The sequence below is a fragment of the Ziziphus jujuba genome, chromosome 1 (assembly GCF_031755915.1).
Source record: "Ziziphus jujuba cultivar Dongzao chromosome 1, ASM3175591v1".
In the NCBI taxonomy this organism is placed as follows: domain Eukaryota; kingdom Viridiplantae; phylum Streptophyta; class Magnoliopsida; order Rosales; family Rhamnaceae; genus Ziziphus; species Ziziphus jujuba.
The window spans coordinates 12,075,777-12,100,058 of record NC_083379.1 but is presented as its reverse complement, the minus strand read 5'-3'; the positions used below and the strand labels follow the sequence as shown (position 1 = coordinate 12,100,058).

At 35.5% G+C, this 24,282-nt stretch overlaps 2 protein-coding genes across 2 annotated transcripts; both read right to left on the bottom strand.

Annotated features, from left to right (window-relative positions):
• Window position 1: 1 nt before the first annotated feature.
• Window positions 2–12,564, bottom strand: LOC107409291 (formin-like protein 14). Its single transcript, XM_048471856.2, has 18 exons — window positions 12,300–12,564; window positions 11,848–11,959; window positions 11,006–11,706; window positions 10,619–10,840; window positions 8,949–10,432; window positions 8,488–8,614; window positions 7,629–7,700; window positions 7,308–7,406; window positions 5,482–5,523; window positions 5,318–5,398; window positions 5,191–5,241; window positions 5,030–5,111; window positions 4,843–4,937; window positions 3,845–3,916; window positions 3,601–3,717; window positions 2,149–2,217; window positions 2,003–2,069; window positions 2–644 (listed from the first exon to the last, which is right to left on the bottom strand). The coding sequence occupies exons 2-18, from the start codon at window positions 11,918–11,920 to the stop codon at window positions 472–474; spliced, it is 3,627 nt and encodes a 1,208-aa protein (XP_048327813.2). The 5' UTR covers window positions 11,921–11,959; window positions 12,300–12,564; the 3' UTR covers window positions 2–471.
• Window positions 12,565–15,678: 3,114 nt separating this feature from the next.
• LOC107405594 (G-type lectin S-receptor-like serine/threonine-protein kinase At1g61550) lies at window positions 15,679–20,032 on the bottom strand. Its single transcript, XM_060813453.1, is given in 8 exon segments — window positions 15,679–16,435; window positions 16,533–16,683; window positions 16,825–17,062; window positions 17,269–17,479; window positions 17,577–17,770; window positions 18,392–18,505; window positions 18,628–19,434; window positions 19,437–20,032. Coding segments are annotated over 8 exon segments (2,430 nt in total). The 5' UTR covers window positions 19,942–20,032; the 3' UTR covers window positions 15,679–16,225.
• Window positions 20,033–24,282: the final 4,250 nt, after the last annotated feature.

Here is a 24,282-nt window from a genome sequence, read left to right as displayed (position 1 = left end):
GTTGTTCGAAGATCAATATCATTAATAATCAGCAAGGTAAGCACCAAACGCTGCAAAATTGTGATTCTTTACATAAATATGAATAATACAAATGTTGCCCCCGAAGGTGAAGAGCTGTAAATACTGTTCCTCTTATATTATTCACATCTACAATACATTTTAGACTATATATGTTACATGCATCACTGATCCAGTTGGAAGAGAGCCAGCACCATACAGAAGATGTCAACCAACAATCAAGCTGCATTCTTTTGCAGTTGGGAGACTCATCTGGATCTGTAAAACAATTTTGTGAAAATCAGAAACCCAGCCAGGTTGACAACATGAGCATTGCTCGAACTCCTTAGCATTTTGATCTTCAAGGGTTGCATTCTGCTCGAATGAGTGCACCTTGCAGTTAAAACCTTGCCCAAATTGTGCTTGGGCGTATATTAACAAAATGATAGCTAATCCATCCTTATCTGCTGAAAATTATGTGGGTTTCATGCCACTATCAAATTCCATTTTCCTACCAGCAGAATTAGCTGCAGTCCGCTCTTTCATGGCTTCCTTTTCTAGTTTCTTTTTCTCAGCATCTGCCAACTTTTCATTCTCATCTCTTGACTTATTGAACATCTTCACGAAGACGACCAAGATTTGTGTCACTGCAAGCCATAAGTTTACAAAATAAATGCATTGTAAAACTACTTGATAATGTTATAACAAGAAAAGAATAACAGGTTTATAAAATCATTAAAAACCAAGCATATCTTTTTGTCCTCTCCGTCCAACGAGAAGCAACCAAGAAATTCTAATTGGTTATTTGCTTTATATATCTATAATCTGTAATCTTAATAAAAATATACAAATATGTCATCAATAAAGTTCTAAAACAGAGAAATGATTAAGAGAGTAACATTTTTCTCTTGTCACATACACAAAAAGCCTAGTCCAAACTTAGCTCCAGACCACATATTAAAAGGAAAAAGTGTAAGCCACCTTTCTAAAAATGTGATACGAATAGACGATCACTATATCTGGAGGTATAAATAAGAAGCCATTTAGGCACTCAAGTAGTCGAGAACAAAATTTCCTTGCAGATGTGTATGCTTAACTAAACGCCTCTCTATGAAATGGCTTTAAGCATATAACTTTGGTAGTAAAAGCAGACTTGAAAAGATGGTCTTACTTTCTGCATATCCAATCACTACTTATTTTCCTTTTGATAATTAAAAAGGTTTTATTCAAAAAGCGTAAGCAGGTGTAACATGCATGCATGTTACATATACAAGGCAAAACTAAAGAATTCTTATAGGAATAAAGAAAAGCAGCTGTCTGAGAAATATAGCTAAACTAGATAATGCTCCAACCTTTCAAAATCAGGATTATTCATTTCCAAGCATGTACACCAAAAATATATAAAGGAATTTCTTCCCACACCATTCTGTTCAACTTTTTAACAAATCAACCATGCCAACTTGATATCAATTAACCAGCCAAAACAGATATCATCAAATTAACCCCGGTAAAACAGCAATAAACCCCTGACTTCAACTCCAAAGCAATAGGACAATAAGCAGTAAACAATTCTAATTTTCCCTGAGGCATTCTTACTATCACATCTATCACTTTACCTCTGCTTTGATGAACATTTCATAACAGGTAAAGGACAATAAACCACATAAAAAACAGAAACTGCCAATAAATATTTTCACAAATAGCTAAGGAAAAAAGCCAATATAAATTGGAAGCCATTTATGAATAAGACATAAAGAACATAGAACCAGATTGCCTTATGGTCAATACGTCAATGGATTGAGGATGAGCATAAATTTAGATGGACCGAGAACCAAGTGAACAGGATTATACAATCATTTGTGAATGACAGGTAGACTAGAGTGGCAGAATGACAAACGAAATATGGTTCCACACACGCAAACACATACTCTTACACATATACACTAATAGATTCCCTCTCACATTGAGGGTGTCAAATATATGCGCATGGAAGAACATTTCAAACCTTGCTCAAAAGGACACCGGGCTGGATCCTCCCCAAAGTACTGGGACAAAGAATCTGCATTTCTTCCCTATAAGACAATCTGTTAGGACTCAAAAACAGCAATGAAACACACAATAAAAACAAGAAAAACAGTGGACAAGACTCACCACTTCAGAATACAAGGAGATTAGCAACCTTACTTCAGCTTCAGCAGTATCTAGAAAATTCTTCAGCACCTGAAAAGAAGTAAGTTTGATAATTTGTAATCATGCAATAGGAACTATAATTTATATTTGATACCTATCAGAAAATATCTTAAGCACCAATAGATACAAAGCATCTTCCATTTTAAAGAGTATGCAATTAATGAGAAAGTGTTTGCTCATAATCTGACTTGTATACTTTTCAGTACAAGCTTAGACAAATTTATTTCCAAGTATTCCATACTATAATCAGTAGTAGGTGAACCCTTGCTAGAATAAACTGGACCAGGCTCGATTAATTCAATAATTTTTTACCGTGTACAAAAAAAATGTTAGCTATACTGTCATAGTGACACTATTGAATAATATCTTTTGTTTATTATTTAAATATAGTTCAACATTAGAGCAGTAACATAAAGAAAAATTAGGTTGCATTTATACGTTGATCACATTTTCCAAATCTATATCATAATTTACATTAACACTTAGAATGACAATCCAAAAATCTTATATATCCAAAACATGGTAATAATCAAACTGTTCTCAAGATAATAGAGGCATCGGTCAAATAGTTTCTCTTTTACGCACAGCTTTACTTGCATAAAAGTAGAAGTTCCTACTTTTCCACACAAATCCAGCACTTAAAAGATATATAGGATTAGAAAACAATATAATAGCTGCAAAATTCATCAATAACCCAAAACGAGAAAAATAGAATACAAAAATACAAAAAATAAAAAATAAAAAATAAAAAAATAAAACCAAAATGAAAGAGAGCCGGTCAAGGACACTGTCAATGAGTGGCACACCAAGAAAGCCAAATGTCTAATTATGGTGCTGCATGTGTAAGTCTCAATTTTTATCTCATAACAGAACTACATGTGAAGAGGAGTACTAACTATGTTGTAACCTTTATACATACATATCGGGCCAACTTCCTAACAATTAACAACTAAATCTTTTTTTATGAGAATGACAACAAGACATCTGAGAAATTTAGAATGAATGATTTATGGATGATTCAAGAGCTTTGAAGAAGGAATAGATGCTTAAGTTGATGAAACATGATAGTCCTCCAATGAGTAGCAGGGAAGTCAAGTGCATGTGAAACTAATATACTTGCTACGTCTCCATCTTATTTGCACTACAATGCTTCTAAAGTTAACAAGAAATTAGTATCAGACACAGCACACATTATAAAACAGGTCATATCTCCACACTAAAGATTTCTGCTTTGATGTCAACAAGAGAACCAACGGTGTGAATTTCTAAAAATTAACAACAGATTCTGATATGACACAACATTAGATAGTCTAAAAGATTTTCAAGAGGCTACTCCAAAACATTTGGCTAAGTAATAATATCCTAATAAATCCAAATCAGAAAGTGGAATAATGCTTTTATACAAATTCTCACTTTTTGGAAGCCCACAGAGATTGCACCATCATTTTCTGAAGCAGCGAGTTCTTGCTCAACCTTCTCAAGACCTTTGCTCACAGCTTGCATTTCTTCAGCCAAAGCTTTCAATTGAATCTAGTATTTTGACATGATAGTTAATATAATAGCACATGCAATAAACTTGGTAAGCCAGTAATAACTTTCCACCAAAAGGCCATTTTAAATGAGGAAGGAGCTTATACTAGAAACATAGCTAGCATACCTTAGAGGCAGCTTCCAAGTGAACAAGATCCTTATCAAAATCCAACAACTCTGGCATTTTCTCAGCAAGGAGCTAATTAAAAAAGAAGAAAGATTGTCCAAGGATCACTTGAATATCCCATACTAATGCAACACTAATGCAATAATAAATTATATAGCAAAGCGACAAAATAATGGCTGTTCTCATTAACAATAACAACAAAGAAGCCTATATCTTTATTAGAAAAAACGATCAAGGATACTTCCCAAGAATATTATAAGAACATAAGAAAAAGTAGGAACACTTTCAAATGAAAGAAAGAAAGAAAATTGAAGAAAGAGAATACAATAATAAAAGTTGAAATGTGTAATTTGTTAGCTTGATATACATAGTTGAGCTCACTTACTATCAGCTTAAACTATTGGAATAGATATTAACTTAATATGGTATTAGAGCCTTGGTGACTGTAAGGCCTTGAGTTCGAAACTTTGTAATCCCTTTTGCATGTTTCACACGTGTAAAGCCCAGCTTCTTCCCTTCTCTGTTAATGAGCTTACACATGAGGGAGTGTTGATGCACATAATTTGTTATCTCAATAAGCATAGTTGGTCTCACTTCCTATTAGCTAAAGCTTTTAGGATAAATAGTAACTTAACATGATTTATGGTAAAGCTAAATATAGTTCAAAATTTTAGTTTCTGAATGCTGATAACATTAGAAACTAATAACAGAACTCAATGCAGACCTCCAGTTAGTCAATTCTTTGTAAGCCATCTTGTAAACAGTTTACATGCTAGATGGAAGGTGACCATTCGAAATTTTATGAGAGAAAATTTAAAAGAGGCTGGCGTAAGACGAAAGAAAAGCCTGACATCTCTCCTAACAATGAATGAGATAGACCACAACAATAGAAAGGTTCCACTTCTTCCTTCCAAAAATTCTTCAACAAGTAAATCACCTCTTATGAAGAATCCCTAATGACCACCTAAATGAGAAGAGGCATACTTCATCATCTTTACCTTGCACAAATAATGCATTAAAGTCATTTTGTTGTTTCTTGCACGAGTGTCAGACAATTTAAGAAGGCTGTCCAATTTGAATCCAATAGCAGATCCTGGAAATCAAAATAAAACTTCAGGCTAGTCAACATAATGGGAATGAAATGGTAAAAGGAATAAGAATGAACAGAAGAGTAAGAACGGTTACCTCGTGCTGTGCCTTGATTCAAGGCATTACCCAAAGTAAGAATGGTCTGCATTACCTGACGCAACTTCGCTGATTCTTTTACCTGTTAATATATGGGTCTTGAGATGCAAGTAAAAAGTACTTCCAATAAACTAAATTAGTACAAGTAATTCTAGCATTACCTCTCTAGCAGCAGCATTAATTGTATTTAAATTATTTCGTAAATCATTCACCTGAACAATGTCAAGCACCAGAAGCTATTAGAAATGGCTGCAAACAAAATCCTATAATGAATGCTTTGCGGAATACCTGACTAGAAAAGGTAATTTTGAAAGCAAACACTCGCAACTTGGATTCTACTCGCGGGACCTTCATAAGCTCCAAGAAAAACTGAGATGCTTGCCAAAAATTAGTCAGAATCAATTTACAGGTTGTGCATTCATATTTATTCAAGATGATGACATGAAAAGAACCTGTTCACACTTTCCAAGCATTTCCTTGCTACCTGTATAATTCTGAAAGTATAACAAAATTAGGAAAGAAACATGGTTTTAGGTGACAAAAAGAACAAACATTACAACCATAAATTATAGTATACTACAAAAGTTCTAGGGACAAAGATGTAAGACAAAAATTTGAATACTATTGAATAACACAAATCTCAAGAAGTCAAGGCACAAGCCTTTTGGGAGTTCAAATTTTGTAATATCTTAACATAGAAGAATGTTACAGTTAATAAATACTCCAGTTAATAAATACTCCAAAGGTATATAGAACAACGGGTTAAAATAAATGCAAAAATCACAAAATATGGGTATAGATATGTATTATCAGTTTGACTCTTCTCAACTTATAATTTACAGAACAAAAGGTTAAAACAAATGCAAAAATCACAAAATATGGGTATAGATATGTATTATCAGTTTGACTCTTATCAACTTATAATTTTATATTGAGGACATACTATATAAACCCTTTCCCAACTAAAATCCAAGGGCTTTGATAACATAATAGTCTGTCCTGAGGACCTACTATATAAATCCTTTAAATTTTCTTTTAAATGATAAATCCAACCCAATTAAACATATCCAAAGGCTATGATAATGGTCTTTAGTTTGAACTAACAGGTTGAGCTGGTAATAAACTGGCTGTGTATATATGCATGCAGTCAATTTCACATCAGGATATCCTGACTTGATTAATTATATATGTCTGTATCTATTCTTACATGGAACATATACGAAACAAAACAGTTTGAACCATTATATCTTGTCACTTTCTCCAATTCCATATCTTCTTAAATTAGTGCCAAATTGACGTAAATAAAATAAACATTATAAAAAGAAAACCAACAGTTATACCTATAACCCATAATTCATAGTTTAGAGAGAGAGAGAGAGAGAGATTAACATGAATATAAAATCAAAGGATGCGAATGTATAAAATCACGATTTTTCTGTTCCTTCCTATTGGTAGTCAACGTTATACGCATTTACAGAAACTTTAAAATAATAGTTAATAAGTAAAAAACAGTCAATGTTTTGAATGGAATATGTACTATTTTAAGCTTTTCAACCTCCAACTTTTTCCTTGTTATTCTATTTAAATATTGTTTTGAACCCCAATGCTCATTCTTTCTTACCATTTAAAGAATGGAAGTCAATGTTCATTTTAAGCAAAAGCCTTAACCATCAAGCTCATGATAACAGAATCATACTATAAGTGTGTGCTAAGGAAGAAATAATATGGGAAGAATCTTGGTGGTGGTCATCAAGAATTATATATGAGAACTTTACCCAAAACAATGTTTACAAAGAAGACTTTTTTATTTTCTCCATTTCCTTTTTTTTTTTTTTTTTTGAAAACAAGAATAATTTTAGTAACAGCAGAGAAACCAGAAGAAGGTTGTATTTTATGCTGTAATGCTTAGAGAACTCTTGGCACGATATTGTTGTTTTTGGTGCAATCTGTATAGGGTTTTCTTGTTCTGCAGCTCTTTGATTTTGCTTGTGAAGTCATGTACTTACCCCACATAAACCTTTGGCCTTCTATTGTTTTGAAATTTAACGTGCTGAATTCAATACATGCTCACCCCTATGTTAATTTGATGCAAGAATTCAAGAATAGAATGGCAGTTCATAAAGAGAGAAGTAGTTGTTACAACCAAGTAAGATAAGTAACAAGCATGTTCGTACTAAAACAGGAAAATATTACATTATCAATTAGACAACATCCTAGAGTTGGTAACACAAGACATACAAGCATGTGTGTGTGTGAGAGAGAGAGAGAGAGAGATTACCTTCAGTGTTTCCATTTCTTCCTTTGTAGGACAGAATTTAATGAGATTCTCAACCTGATCAATGTCCAAAGCAGAAGAATCCAAGGCCAGAACTGCACTCTGGAAACATAAATATCATAACTTTAGGAGAATCAGCTTCATAAATAAAGGTATCTTATTAAACCAGAAAAACATCATTTAACTGGAAATCATAAAAATCTGACCACTTTGAGGCACTTCTACATTTTCACAATGATGGAAAGAAAGAATCTCGTTAAACTGGCGGGGAAAAAAAATGATTTCCCCAATGAAATGCATGAATAAAATGGATGGAGGACTCACTATCACTTCTGGCAAAGGAACTTTTATCTTTGAGAGCATAATTTCACAATTATAAGCTCTGCGCAAGTCAACCTAAAAGAAAAACAGAGAAACAAACTTGAGTCTAGAACCATAAATAATTCTCTTAACTTAACATAAAAGGAAAGCAATTTTATACAATAATATAAAGCAAACAATGAAAACAAGACCATACACTCCATACATTATACACAATATTATTCATAGCTAACAATTAGAATGTTATTTGAGTTAAATGCTAACTTGTAACATACACAGTATTAGATTATCAACAAATCCTTGCATCAAAAAGACTATTTTAGCATCTTTTATAGTAGATATGACATTAGACGAATCTGTTGATGGTGTCAAAAGCAATTCTTGTCATTAATTAACACATGACAAGGTTAAGCAAACTTTAGTGCCATAGTCTTTGTTATCTTAAAACTCTGGAATCTTCAATTTCCATCAGTGACAAACATGCCAACATAATGGAAGTTTCATACCGACATGTCATTTTTATTATTTCATGGGATTTCGACAGTATCAGTTAATTAGATGAAAAAGACATTTAATATTTTGTCTAACTAAATATTTCACACAATTTCAATCCTATGAAACCTCCATCCTATCTCCATGTGTCCTTGTTAATGAAGCAAATACAGGCTAGCTGTAACCCATCTTCCCAGTAGCATAAGTATTTATGATCAAAAGAAAGCTCCTACACAATTTACATATATGAGAAGTGCACTATAACTAAAACACATGTAATTAAATAGATAAACCTCTAAGCTATAAAATATTATGTAAACAAATTTTAAACTGTGGTAAACAAGACAACTTCTGAAGAGAAAAAGCTCACCAATTGCACTTTTTCTGGTTTGTTAATGTTAGCACCACGTCGACCTCCACTCTTACCTGCAGCCCCATCTGAAGCAGATGCTGCTGAGAACAGACTTTCAAGCTCTGATATATCTATTTCAGGAGCCCTATTGAAACATTCCATCGTGTAACATCATGAGTTTATTTCTCCACCCAGAAAAAGGGGGAAAGAATATAGCGGAAACCAAACAAAGAATAAAGAATAAAAAGCAAATAGAGGAAGATAAAACAAAATAAATGAATAGACAGACTAAATGGTTATACATTCCGAAAGAGGGAAAAAAAGGAAGAATAAAAAATAAAGGGATACTTTCAGAACGGTTTTTAAATTTTCAATTAAATGAATACCATTATCATGTAATCGAAGAAAAGGGGGTCCATAGTGCTTATCAAATTTTTGCTTTCAAATTCGTATCTACAAGAAATTCCACATGAACATACCTTGATTGATTGTCTTGTTTCTGAGAGTCAGCCCATAAACTCCCTTGCATTGCTCGAGTAACTTTCACCCAATGCAAGGGCTTTAATGAAGCTTTTTTAGGGGCATTAATAGTACCACCAGCACCTCGACCTTTTCCCTGGCTTGGCCCAGAAGAAGCTTTGCCCCTTCCAATAGATGGTGGTGGTGGTGCACTAGGTCCCCTTCCCCCAGGCGGTGGGGGTGGAGCTGGTGCAACAGCACGACTGGGCAGTGGAGGAGCAGGAGGAGCACCGGGGAGTTTTGGTGCTGGAGGCGGAGGCGGAGGCGGAGGGGTTGACCTTGCGATTCCTGAAGGAGGTGGAGGTGGAGGTGGAGGTGGTGGCCTAGTGGTATTAATAGAATTATGACTGATAGGAGGTGGAGGTGGAGGAGGTGGTGCCCCACGACTTGAACTAGAGGTGGGTGGTGGTGGTGGTGGAGGTGGTGGTGGGGCAGGTGTAGGTAGTGGCTGTATCTTGTTAGTTGCATTTCCCAAGGGTGGTGGTGGTGGAGGCGGCGGTGGTGGTAAAGATTGTTGACTATGTTTAGAAGTGGGAAGTGATGGAGCTGGTGGGATGGCTTTAGATGAATTAGAAGGAGGTGGAGGAGGAGGAGGTGGTGGTGGAGGGCCTCTACTAGGAGTGACAGGTGGTATAGTTTCTTTACTTAAAACACCAGGAGGAGGAGGAGGAGGAGGAGGAGGAGGAGGAGGTGGTGGTGGTGGTGGTGGTGGTGGTGGCGGTGGCGGTGGCGGTGGTAGAGTCCTATTAGTTATGGAAGGTATAGGTTTTAGATAATCTTCACTAGAGATGCTAGGTGGTGGAGGTGGTGGAGGTGGTGGAGGCGGTGGAGGCCCTCTACTAGCAGCAAAAGAGGGTGGAGGAGGTGGAGGCAGTGGAGGCCCTCTACTAGCAACTTCAGATGGTGGTGGAGGTGGTGGCGGTGGGGGAGAGGCAGAAGTTGGTGCAGGAGATGAACAAGGTAGAGATCCTTCACTTGGAATTGATGATTGTAGATGAAGAGATGACCCAACTTGATCAGGAGATTCTGAAGCAAGATTTCCCTCATGCTGACCATCATTATCTATAGATAAAGGAGCTGAATCAACCATATCTGGTATCAATGGTTTGGTTGAATCTAATGAAGCCTTGGAAATAAGATCAAATGCTTCATCTGCACTATCAGCCGTACTCGAGGCATTGTTTTCATCTTCTGAGTCTGCAGGTGACGAATATAAGCTAACTCTATTGTGAAACCTTGACAGTTCTTTTGCATCGCTTAGGACAGAGAGTTGTTTAAGTAACCACAAGGCTGCATCATCACTGTTATCAACCCAATCAACACCGCTAAATAGTTCTTGAACCCTTGAGAAAGCTTCAATAGGTAATCCACCTTTTTCCTCACCATTTAAAATTGTAGTAGGAGCTCTTGGTGGGGAGATGCTCTCGACCTCACCAAATAGTACCTATACAGATTCATTTATCAAATCAAATTGGTGTTTAACAATAAAAAATAAAATAAAAATAAAAAATACAAGAACAAAAGAGATAAAACAAAACAAAAATATCCCCAAATCCAGCTATCAAGCTTTCACAGAGGAGGAACAAAATAAAGTACAAAGTCAAAAGAGATACATATAAAATGTAGTCACCTCTGCTCGAAAACTTTTTGGATAGCGCTCCTTCGAATCCCAAAGAATGTCCAAGTTATCAGAGTTCAGAATCAATATGTTAGAACGAATAAATGCAGTGTTGAACATTACACGGAACATCATAACTTCCCTTTCTGGATCCAAGTCCAAATGGACACACTCCAATACAACATCTCCTTGCACCAAACACTGAATGTCAAGTTTGATCACATCACAGTCTGCCTGCAATTAACGATTACAGAGAACATTCACAGTTATCTTATGAATATAAGACAAACAAATACAACATGTAAAACAACAAAACATGGGAACATAAGCATATATGACATGTAGAACAAAAAAGTATGGGAGCTCAAATGAATACAAGATATAGAACAAAATTCTTACTTGACGGTAGTGTCTAAGTGTCTTCTTCTTGGACATGGAAAATAGCATCTGAGTTGTAAGACCACCCTTGCTAAGGAGATTTCTACCAAAAATACGAATAATTGGCCTACAACCGTTTTGGGAGTCAAAGCTAGGAATGGCGCGAAGAATGACACAATCTAAAGAAAGTGCTCGCTCAGGGGGTGGCCACTCAGGCACTATGTTTCTTCTTGCCACATATTGAAGGTAACGAAGCTGAGATGGCAATGGATTTAAAGGTGACAAGAGGTTCAAGAAGCCTTTAGGAGCTTCTCGATGCACAATTTCAAGAGTCTTGCGTTCACCACTATGAATTTTTCTAAAAATCAAAAAGCTAGCCAAAAGGAATGCCAAAAGTGGCCAGCCACCCCTCTCACAATGAAGAAGAATAATATTCTGTTGATTGCCAAGTAAAAGCCAACTCTCACAAACACGAAGAAAATGTTGAATCAAAGATAAAGGGAGCAGGGGGCAACCCTCATACTGCCGTGGATAATCCATAACTGTAACATCGTAATCACATAGTATTTCTGCAAACCGACTCCTCTTTTCACCCTCACGGAAATTGAATGCAAGGAAGGATGAGTCATGAAATTCTTCATGTAATTCAGTAATGATTTCATGTAGATATATTTGGTACATTTCCTCAGGCAATACTTCCGTGGAGAAACATGAATCGAAAACTGCATAATCAGGAAACCAGTAAAAATGAATATTTGATTCCAACACAAGAGCATTAACCCATAACACATGACAACGAAACTTTTAGACAAAAAATGAAAAATAAAAACTAAAATATACACCACAGAGTAAAGGGAAGTTACCATATACTCTGTCCACAAATTCAAGCAAGCCATCTGGGGGTCTTTTGTAAAAGAATCTACTGAGAAGGGACATTTTTTGCCAATGGTGAGGTGGTCACCAACGACTTATTACCTGAAACAAAGATTTTATTTTTATAAAATAAAAAAATTTAAAAAAAATCATAATTAACTAAGTCCCGCCTATTTTTTTGACATTGGGCACTTCAAAAAAACCTAAAACTTCTGTTTGGCAACTGAGAAATTGATAGAAAATAAAAACAAAATATTCCCCCTTTTTTTTTTTTTTTTTTTTTGGTGGGCAAAGCTTAAAAATTTGAATCTTGTTCACGATTTGGAGTTGTCGAGAGCTATGAAAATCAACAATGGGATGAATTCTCCGCAAAGCGTCCATGAATGTCGATAAGATAACTGAACCAGAAGAACAAAAAAACGAAAGGAAGAAGGAAGAGAACCTGTTCGTAGGCACAGCGGGAGCGACGTGCGGTGTTGATTCGCATTATGCCGAGCCCTGAAAAACCCAGGTTAGGGCAGAGAATAAAGGTGGGGTTTTGAAGGTGAAGATGAAAATTTCAAAGGGTTTGGGAGATTGGGAAGGAAAGCAGAGCAGAGAAAGAGAGAGACTCAACTCAGCGAGTAAGAGAGAGAGAGAGAGAGAGAGAGAGAGAGAGAGCGCTTAACAGTGATGGATTTTGGCGAAACTAAAAAAGTTAGCACATTTCAAAATCTTCAAAATCAAAAGAACGAGAAATGTCAACTTGTTTTCTGATTTTCAAATTTTTGTCATATGAGAAAATTTGTATTTACAGAGTAATATTAATTAATTACTCAAAATTACAATAAAAATATGGGGTAGAAAAAGTATGGTTTATATAATTTTGATGAATAAATTTCGTGTCTTACTGCTGAAATTTAATTTAATTTTTTAAACTTCTTTTTTTAGATTAATTATAAAGTTACTCAAAATTTATTTGAGTTAACACATTTTATATTTATTTTATCAGATAAATTGGTCGTTGTTTCAAAAAATAATAATAATAAATTTGTCGTCAATTTATTTTATCAAATAGTTGCCAAAAAAAAAATCATCTAATTATATAAACATCAAATAATTTTCTATAAAAATGAAATATCATATATTAAATCTTAGTGTCCAAGGTATGACTATTACAATAATAATAGCAATTTTTACAACAAGATTACTCATTTCTATATTTATTGTTTCTTTATTATATGATGTTACTTAAATCATTTAAATGAAATTAGCAATTAAAATAATTAACTAATTTTTAAAAACTATACCTTTATAATGTAATCGAGAATTAAAAAAAACAAAAATCTTACAAGAAAAACACTAAACACTGGATTATCCCAGGGTATTAAGAAATGTATTAACTGACATGATATTAAAAATTAATGAACAAAATCAAAAGTATTTATATATTATGATTATCGTCTATGTTTTACACTCAAGATGTTTGTTTACAGATGTTTATATTATAATATTGACAATGCACATTTGGAATTGAAAATAACCCATCAAGCCAATGATTTATTGATTCAAACCTTTTCTTTTCTTTTATTTTTATGAAATATTGATTCAAAAATTAGGCATGAAAGGCTTATACTTTGCAGTCAATATACGGTATATATAAATTTATCTTTATATTGTATTAAGATTCAATAACAAGTCTATAAACAAAATAAATAATAATAATAATAAATTTCAACACGTGCGTTACATATGGAACAATATTGACAACTTTTTATAGATTGGAAATGAGCAACTATATGAAGAAACATCATTGAATTGTCCTTGTGGAAGCAATTTTTTATAGACTTGATAAAATTATACTAATTTGAAATGTCTACACTTCAGAATTTTTATATGTATGGAATTGAATAAATAAAAGACGAAGATCTTTTATCACATTTTTATGTCTCCATTACAATTAATATTAATCAATCAACCACAAAAGTGATCAGCCTCTACCACAAGCATTCCTATACAATTCATTTTTGCTAAATATCTTGAATTTCACAGCACCAACACTAACACTTACTCAAGGAAACGATCCTTTGTTTCATCTTCATAATAACGATCATATCAACTCAGGCCATCAATGCTCAGAATTATGAGCCAAGCTACGTATGGCATAGTTGTGATATAACAACAAAGGAAACTATACCACCAACAGTACTTACCACGCAAACCACCATTACCTCCTGTCCTTCCTCCCCTCCAACACCGATGTTAAGTATGGCTTATTGTAGTTGCCTCAGTATCTCCATAAGTTCTATCACAGAGCTGTATCCAAATCAGGACGAGGCAACTGAATGGTACGACCTGTGCATGTTACGCTACTCGAATAGCTTCTTGTTTAGCTCCATGGAAGCTGAACCCACCCGGAATTTATCTAATGATAATGTGCTTGACAACTCAGCGGATGCTGATGGCTTTAAACAAGCGGTTGTGAACCCTTTTGGATACTCTGAGAAATGAAGCAGCTAGTGATGATTCTCTTAAGAAATATGCAGCTGGTAATGCAACTACTACTCCAACCTTGCAAAGTGTATATGCAGATGCGCAGTGCATGTCAGATTTGTAGCAAAAAGACGAGTGAATCGATTGCTTAGATGATGCTATAAGAGGCATCACACCGAGTGTTGCCTAGGGAAAATAGTTGCATGATCTCTTGTTTCCGTCTGTAATATTAGGTATGAGAATCAGATATTGCTTGAAACAACAGATGATGATGAAGATGATGGTGATGATGATGCACTGCCACCTTAAACACCAGCCTTTTTTATGCATAGTGCCATTGCATCAAACATGCTAAGGGCGTCAGATCACAATTCAAGGGTGAGATAGTTATATGATCAATCCAATCATAGAAGCATAGTTGTCCAAGTTTCCACAAACGTGGCTTCAATTGCTGATTTGTTCCCTCGTTAGTTTTCATTTTTTCCCCTTCTTCTTGTGGGGGTTGAATTCTTTCTAATGGGTTGTAGTGTAAGAACTTACACACAGAACATTTTAAGAAACCAACATCACTGCCTACACTGAAGCTCAACCACAAAAATAAAGATATATATATATATATATATATATGTATTTAACATGCAGAGTGAACCTGCAGCCATATGCATAACTTTCGAATTCCTAGTTTTCAAACCACAAAAGCTAGTTGACAGCATAACTCACTGTTTACTGGAGCAAGGTCACAGAAGGTCTGTTCAACAGAATCCAACCTAAAAATGAAGCTGTTGCAAAAGAGAAAAAAACAAAATGGGGGATGAAACTAACTATCATTAAGAACATCTGAATTGTCCCTTTTCATTTTTCAATGGGAGAAGTATTACTGTTATTCTTCCATGCATTAGGTAGTTAATTTTGTAGACAGTGTCACAATTTCGTATCCTTATTACCATGTAAGTGAAGGCCATAACTTTCCTGCTATGAAATCTTCAGCATGCAGTATAAGCTACACTTCAGACTAACTCTCATTTTCCCCACAGTAACAATGGCAGAAAACACAGGAAAAGTCCTCATTCTCAAGACCATCCTGTATATGCAAAAAACAATCAGGTCATCATGTAATGACGATCCAATATGGGATATAAAGTATTATATTTTTCTCTTTGTCATTTTCAGTGATGAAAAATGTCAAAGAAAATGCACTACAATCTACTATATGTTTTTCAGTGGATGTTAGCACAAGTCTTAATTTAAATTTAATTAAGCTGTTAAAAGTATCCTAAAATACTGAGCAAAAGGATGAGGGAATTTTTTAAAGTCACTATGAATTGCTTAAATTTCGAAGTTCGACTGCAAACAATCAAATTAAAGCAATTAAAACTTGGAAATACAGCCAGTTGCCTGATGATTAAAGAAAATTTCTAAGGTTTATATACAAACTTTAAGTAGCCGATTTCCTCGGGCTAAAGTTGATATGGAAAGGACCCAAAATGTGCTCAACACAACATAACAGTTACAAAAATCAATGCATATGGCTTTGCTTTATCATAATTCCCTGAAGAGGGCATCCTCCATTACTCCAGGAACGGAGATAAAGTCACCGAAACTAGCTGATGAAGTCAATTTTCCAACTTTGCAAATTCATAAGTCATTTAATTAATTGCTCAGACATTTGCATACCAGTCCTTTAATTATAATACGCTCAAATAATAACAGGCAATATTTGCCTCCAGACCAGTGGAACTCCTCTTACTTCCACATGGACTTTATAACCAATAAGGGAAAAACAGAAGAAGCTTAGCGCCCTTCAATCATCGAAATGGTATCTTCATTTGTGGAGCAATATTCAAAACCATTTTGTGGTTGAAGATCACATGATTTCAATAAGCTTTCAAAGTAAAACTAAGGACGTTTGGGTTTTGGACGATCTGTTTCATTGCTTAGAAGGACCACAACCTCTGGCATGGTTGGCCTATCCATGGGATGATCCTGTGCACAAAGAAGCCCAATATCTATGCATCTCGCCACTTCTGATGTAGAATACGAGTCATCAGCTAATATTGTTTCATCCACCAAGTCCAGTGCCCTGTTTTCACTCCACAATTGCCATGCCTGATAATATATATTTCCTCATCTATCAGACTGAATGAAGTTCACGTAGATAAGATATTAAACATGGGATCAGATACAGAGTGTCAAATGGACTCACATATGCTATTAGGCTTAGTTGTTGGTCACGATGATCAAAGCCGTTACTCTTCTTGCCGCTAACTATCTCTAACAACAGCACCCCAAAGCTATACACATCGGATTTCTCAGAAAATATTCCTCCCATTGCGTACTCTGGAGACATATAACCACTGCATGCAACAGTAGATTCAAACATGCTAATAATAACTACACTTTGATGAATGCTATCGGTTTTATGTTAGAAAACCAAAAGCATAAACTATAACTTAAATGAGGGTTTACTAAACATTATAACAGAAACGCATGCTTACAGTGTTCCCACGACCCTACGAGTGTTAGCTAGATCTCTTGTTTCTTGAAAAATCCTTGCCAATCCAAAATCTGATATCTTCGGATTCATCTTCCCACCCAAAAGAATATTGCTGGCCTTTAAATCTCGATGTATTATCCTTAAACATGAATCCCGATGGAGATATACAAGGCCTTTAGCAACACCATGGATAATGTTGAAGCGTCTAGCCCAATTTAGTTCTGATCTTCTTCTTCGGTCTGATTAATCAATGCAACAACCAATAGAATTTAGTCAATGGAGCCATTTTATGCTAATAGCTTTTAGGGGAAGAAGATAAGAGCAGTACTAATTAGCAGAACTTTCCTATTGAGCTATGATAGGCATATACACAAACTGTTTTGAGCAAACAATAAATGACAATTCCTCTAAAAGTGAGACCATATATGCCTTATGTGGAACCAACCAAAGAGAAAGAAATCCAAGCTTTTGTTGGGCATGAACTCATAAATTAACAACTTCTCTTCTTTGTGTATGCAGCAACCCATAACCGTAACAAGATTTCTGTGCTGGAGTTTGGAGATCAAAGTCAACTCATTCTTGAACTCTTTAATGCCCTGTCCTGAGCTACTAGATAGCCTTTTAATTGCTACTTCCTTTCCATCATGTAGTATTCCCTGGCAATATACTCAACCATTAATTTTGTCAATCCATTTATGTTTTCATGTCTTAGCAGTAATAATAAATCGAATATATAAATAACTAATAAATCACCTTGTAAACAGGTCCAAAACCTCCTTGACCAAGTTTATTTGTTACGTTGAAGTCATTTGTAGCAACTAATATGCTATCAAAATTAAAAATAGCTAGCTCGTTTGGATCTTGCCGTCTTGCACTTTGAAGAGTGTCTATTGAATTGTCATTCATCTCGGTCAAATTGAAGTGCTCTGCGGTTTCCTTAATTTTTCCTGTTTGAGATCCAACAATGGATCTTAGATGCAGTCCCAAAAAATGGAATAAATAAAATATAGAGCTTATAATATTTCTATTTACGCCTGTACTAGTAGGCAATCAATAATACAAGTAGCCTGATGTAAGAAGTATTGCTATATATGTGCACAGAAAACAAATGTACTCATAGTGAACCCATAATTTTAATATTAATGTGAACTTTAGTACCAGCCAGTTTGATTAGTCAAAAGATAAAAGAAAAGAACTTGGTTACCAAATATCAATAAGAAGCTGTATGAACTCAAACATATGGTAATGACAATTCTTCAGTCCCTAATTTCCACTTATGGTTAGCTGCATCTTGATACCATATTATGCCATAGCAAGTAGCAACTAGGAATAGTATATGAAGCCAACACAAACAAATTCGATTGACACATTCAAGAATACTACTGATTCTTCTCTATTTTTTACCTAACCTACTGTTTTTGCACATGCCTAGAGTAATGTGTTTTCAATGCATTTGGTTATATTTTTATATGCAATCTGATTGATGGAATTTTCTGTCTGTGTGTTTTGTAGGTTAGTGTGAGTGGGATAGCTAGAGGGAAGCATGAATAACACCTTCATTTTCTTACCCTTTTGATTAGCTCTCCACCTGTACCAAGCGATAAACATGACACCTACAATAATGCCAGTAGCACCAATAGCTGCCAGACTGATGATAACCTTTTTGATTTGCTTACCCCCATCTGTATCATACATATATATATATATATAGATATATATATATATATATATATATAATATGAACATATTATGCAAAATTGGTATCCAACACAAAAAAGAAACTAGCTCTTAACCAAAGGTTCACCTAGTTCTGTATGTGCAAGACGAAGAAAAAGATCTTGGCCACCATAGGAAAACTCCTGAATGTCAACAAGGTCCTTTGACCATACCAAACAGCCTATTCCATTTACAAATGTAAAAGCTAGGCATGAACAATTACTCTGGCACCATGCATTGCAACTTTCAGCGTTTCCAAACTGCATATACTCATGAAAGTCAGGAAGTTTCACCATACCCTTTTTCCAAAACCCATCTTTCTTTCCTTTAGGTGAAGATGAGCTATTAGCAGTGCTTTCGTCACAAAGTAATTTAGTTCGTCTAACGCACCCTCCTTTCCAGTTCCCTTTCTTCCACTCCTCATTTGATTTTGGTACAAAACCTTTCATACACTTGCAAATTGGAGATTCAGATGCTTTACATACAGCAAAAGAACCACACACCCCATATGAGTCGCAAGAACTGTAAGGTGCTTCCCAACTAGAATTCCAATCTGTGTCTTTGCTCTTCATCATAGCCTTCGCAACACCTTGTGATGAAATGAACAGATTAAAAGAGATGTTGGAGTATATGTCAATAGAGAAAGTAGCCGATCCTTGCTCTACATCTTCTTGTAGATTAACTCCACTTAGATACGATGCATCCATTTGAGGCAGACCAGTGAACTTATTCTTGTCCCATGGTCCACTTCTCCAGTGAGGATTTGATCCATTCCAGATGAACATTTGTGACGGCCTCTGTTGTGAAAGTCCCATCCTGAAGTTTCCAATTGATGGATCAGTTTCAGTTTTCCAGGAAGTCAACTCATATCTCTCATCAGTTCTAACATTAAACCCAGTTTTGCTTTGGGTAATAATGCGTTACCAGGATGTTCAAAGCTCTGCCATAGAACTTGTCCTGATATACTGTCTTTGAGAACCAAGCTTCCATTGTCAAAAAGCACTGCAACTGAATTATTTGAATATGGGAAAGTAATATCAGATGACCAGACAGAGTTTGCCTTCCCATCCACAAGATTCAGATTTCCATTGCTGCCTATTGTTAAAGTTGCAGCAGAGTCTGTGACTGCTAGAGCATTCTCTCTGTTGGCTATCCATACAACTACTTTACTTGGAGATATTTGCTTAGTGTACCAAATGCCCACATATTGATTGCCAGAATTATTAGGAGTGAAGAATCCTAACTCGAATATTTGGCTTGGGGAGACGAGAATTTGTGCTTTAGATAATGGTTGGGATGGAGTTATATTATAAACTGCATAGCAATAATGTGATGGAAATGAACCGAACAGTAGGAATACAGAGAAAGGAATAACACTGCAATATGTGTATTTTGCAGCCATTTTCCAAGAGTGCAATATATAAGAATTGTATGCAAGCGTTTTATCCCTGTAAATTCTATTTAAATCCAGTAAGCCATGTTTAAAGTATGTACCAAGTCCACCTTTTACGAGTTCGAACTTTTAAAAAAATCAAAATTGTTGAAAAAGTTGTATTTCAATATAATGTTACGAGTTCGAACCGGAATCCACATACCATATAAATATTTTAATTTGTTGTTTAAAAAGGACCACTTTTCAATATTAAATTTTAAATATAAAAATTCAAAACATGAATTAAATGACAATGGATCCACTCGTTATATTATATTATTATTCTTGGGTTGGTTAAAAAAAAAGAAAAAAAAAAAAAGATGTTGCTTCATTAATAATAACAAGTCGAACCCCAAAAATGTTTCCTAATGTAATTAATTGTGGATTTATCATAATTTTCTAATAATATTTGTAAAATATCCTAAATAGCCTTTGACCGTTAAATGAAAATTGTGGAAGACTAACAGTAGCGGATATGTGATGGAAAATGAAACACGTATGGGGTCTTATGCCAGATCACGGGGGTATTTTTGATATTAAGCCTAATAATAATAACAATTATAAGTCTAAAAATTTCAACACGGACGTACATACATCTCAAAATTGACCAACTTTATATAATATTTGAACGCTCTAAGTTTTCACAAATCATCTGTTATGTCAACCTCCAAGCCAGTATGCATAGAATCAAACTGAAGAAAATGATTTTTTTTTTTTTTCTTTTTCGTACTGAAGGAAAGTTTCCAAAGTCTAGGGTGACCCCACAATATGGAAAACAATTAAATATTAGTTGGCTCTAGTTCTGCACGGCACGCTTCTGGGACAGCAATTTCTTTGGCTGCATGGAAACTACGCCAGCAATTTCGTTTGGGAATGTTCACAGCATGTGTTGATGGATTTAATCAAGTGGCCAGTTTTGAGCCTTCTGGATGGTCTAAGAAATGAATCAGCCGGTGATGATTCTGGTCAAAAATATGCAGCTGGGAATGCAACTACTGCAGTCTTGTGCAAGCCTGATTTGTCAGAGTCAGATTGCAATGACCGGTTGTACAATGGTTTTCAAGGTATTTCTGAGTGTTGCATTGGGAAAAGAGGTGCAAGATATATCGGTCGCAGCTGCAATATTAGGTATGGTATGGGAGTCAGCGATTCTTTGATCCAATAGGCAGCGATTCACTGCCTGCTTCTCCACCAGTTAGCAACACGAACCCCCACCAGAGAGGCTATACATATGCATACACCAGTCTCACATCGACCGGAGACTTGTTTGCTCAATTGGATTAGACCTTGTCTTTTAAAATGAGGATTTCATTTATGATTGCATTTGCTCAATGGTAGAACATTTCTGCGATATATATACATATATTGTCGTAGAATTCTGGAACTAATTTCAGAATGAAAAATACTAACAAGAACACACAAAATTTACTGAGGTTCGACCAAAAACGACCTACGTCCTTGTTGCTCAGGTATTGAGCTTTCTGCACTATGTAAATGTAGTGTCTACAAGCTGTTACAGATTCTTTAATGAAGGATTCACACAAGAATTCCCAAAACCAAAACCCAAAAACCCAATACACCCATTCACTCTTCGATCTCCACAAACATCTCTCTCAAACCCACGTTGAGAATACAAAGAAAAACAAAAAAGAATGGCTGTCAAAACTTAAAGGATTCTTCTTGCACAAAGCTTACATGGGTCTGCAATTTTCTCTCTATTTTCACCTTCTGTTTTCCTTCTATATCTGATATATATATATAAAAGAAGACCAGAAAAATGCCCATCTATTTATCCGAGACAAGAAAATGGTGCATTCAATTAATCCCCAGCAGCTTCAACGTCCGAAACAAACAAGCTGTGAAATAAGCAGCTCCAACATCTGAAACAAGCAAGCTGTGAAGCTGTCCTAGACAAGCAAGCTGTGAAATAACTTTTCTGCCCTTTAGTAACTGATGTGGCAGCCAAGTGTTGTCATTTTGGAACCTGGAAATCTCCTCTTTTTTCTTGTCTGACCAGCAGCTTGTAAACACATATATAGCTGACTAGATTTGAGGATTGTTTTAATCACATATCTCCACCCTAATCCTCAAATCATCATCAGATGTAGAAATTTGCGACACCATCCAACAATCTTCAACTCTGACCAAGTTCATCCTGCTCCTACTCTGAGCAAGCTTTTGCAGGTATTAAACTTGCTCACAGATAGGACTTTAGTTCCCATATCAGAAGGATTAAATTCAGTTGGTATCTTCTCCAACTTAAAAACTTACTGAGTTATCATGTCACTAATGAAGTGGTACTTGACTTGAATATGTTTAGACCTCTCATAGAGGACAGGATTCTTGCATAAATGAATTGCACTCTGGCTGTCAGAGTATAACACAACCTCTCCATCAAGCACCTTCAACTCCATTAGCAATCCAATCTGGTCCACATTTGAGCTGTGGTTTGGATGTCATCCACCTTCCTCAGAACATTATCTGAAAGATGCAAGATGATTGTGCTCATGGCTATTTCGTCCATCTCCATCTTCTTTTCTTCAGTAATTGACCCAGAGAAGGAGTTGTCAATTGCTTTGGCCACCTTCATCTGTACCAAGATTGCTCTCATTTTCTTACGCCATCAAAGGAAATCACCTTTCCCGTTGAACACCTCCAATTCCAACTTGGCCGACATTGTTGAAGATCGAAAAGAAAACCCAATTGCAGGATTAATTTGACCAAGAATCGACGGTTGAACCCAAATTGCAGAAAGACACGAATCAGAGAATGTTCTCCAAGATTAGAACACAAGCTCTGATACCACTGTTGTAGAATTCTGGTACTAATTTCAGAATGAAAAATACTAACAAGAACACACAAAATTTACCGAGGTTCGGCCAAAAACAACCTACGTCCTTGTTGTTCAGGTGTTGAGCTTTCTACACTATGTAAATGTAGTGTCTACAAGCTGTTACAGATTCTTTAATGAAGGATTCACACAAGAATTCCCAAAACCAAAACCCAAGAACCCAATACACCCATTCACTCTTCGATCTCCACAAACATCTCTCTCAAACCCACGTTGAGAATACAAAGAAAAACAAGAAAGAATGGCTGTCAAAACTCAAAGGATTCTTCTTGCACAAAGCTTACACGAGTCTGCAATTTTCTCTCTATTTTCACCTCCTGTTTTCCTTCTATATCTAATATATATAAAAGAAGACTAGAAAAATGCCCATCTATTTATCCGAGACAAGAAAATGGTGCATTCAAGTAATCCCTAGCAGCTCCAACGTCCGAAACAAACAAGCTGTGAAATAAGCAGCTCCAACATCCGAAACAAGCAAGCTGTGAAGCTCTCCGAGACAAGCAAGTTGTGAAATAACCTTTCTGCCCTTTATTAACTGATGTGGCAGCAAAGTGTTGTCATTTTGGAACCTGGAAATCTCCTCTTCTTTCTTTTCTGACAGCAGCTTGTAAACACATATATAGCTGACTAGATTTGAGGATTATTTTACTCACATATATATATATATATATATATACACTATGTACTAATTTCTCCTGGTACATCATTTTTAGACTTGATAAACAATTGCAAACCGGTAATGCTTTGATCAAAGCATATTTGTCACGCTTTTGCTGGAAACAAGAGTAATGCTTCTCAAACTGTCATACTTGTCATTGTGCTAGCCGTTGGATGTGTTGTTTGTGCTGTAATAATCATCTCCATCTGCCCATAAATTAGTGTGAGGAAGGCAAATGAAAAAGTCCAAAAGCACCATAATTTTTCTACAGCTTTTTAAAATCAATTTAAGTCTGTTTCCAAACCATTTCCCCTCACCAAAAGCTGTGGAAGATGTTGAGAGTGCAGAGTCCTTGCAATATGATTTTGGAACCATCAGAATTGCAACAAAGGATTTTGCTGATGCAAAGAAGCTTTGACAGGATGGTTTTGGTGCTGTTTATGGGGTAATGAAAAGGTTAATCTTTTAGGGACAAAATCTATCATTTTATTCGAGATACTTCAATCTTGAATACAATTCCTATGGCTTTTATTTCTTTTCTGTAATACAGTAATTGGCAGGGTAATATGTTAAGTCCAGCCGTACTGCCCAACTCACCTTTGTTGAAAATAGTTACTGCATTATCAGCGTAAAAATAACTCAACAATTGTGGGCAGTTCTCAGGGAGTTGGTGTTGAATGTCAAAACCGGTTGAAAAACTAGGACACGCAGCCAACTTTGTGAGCTTATAAATAGGCTTTAGTTCTCGTTGCATTCATCCCATCTCAATCTCATTCATTCCAGAGAGGAATATTGAGAGTAC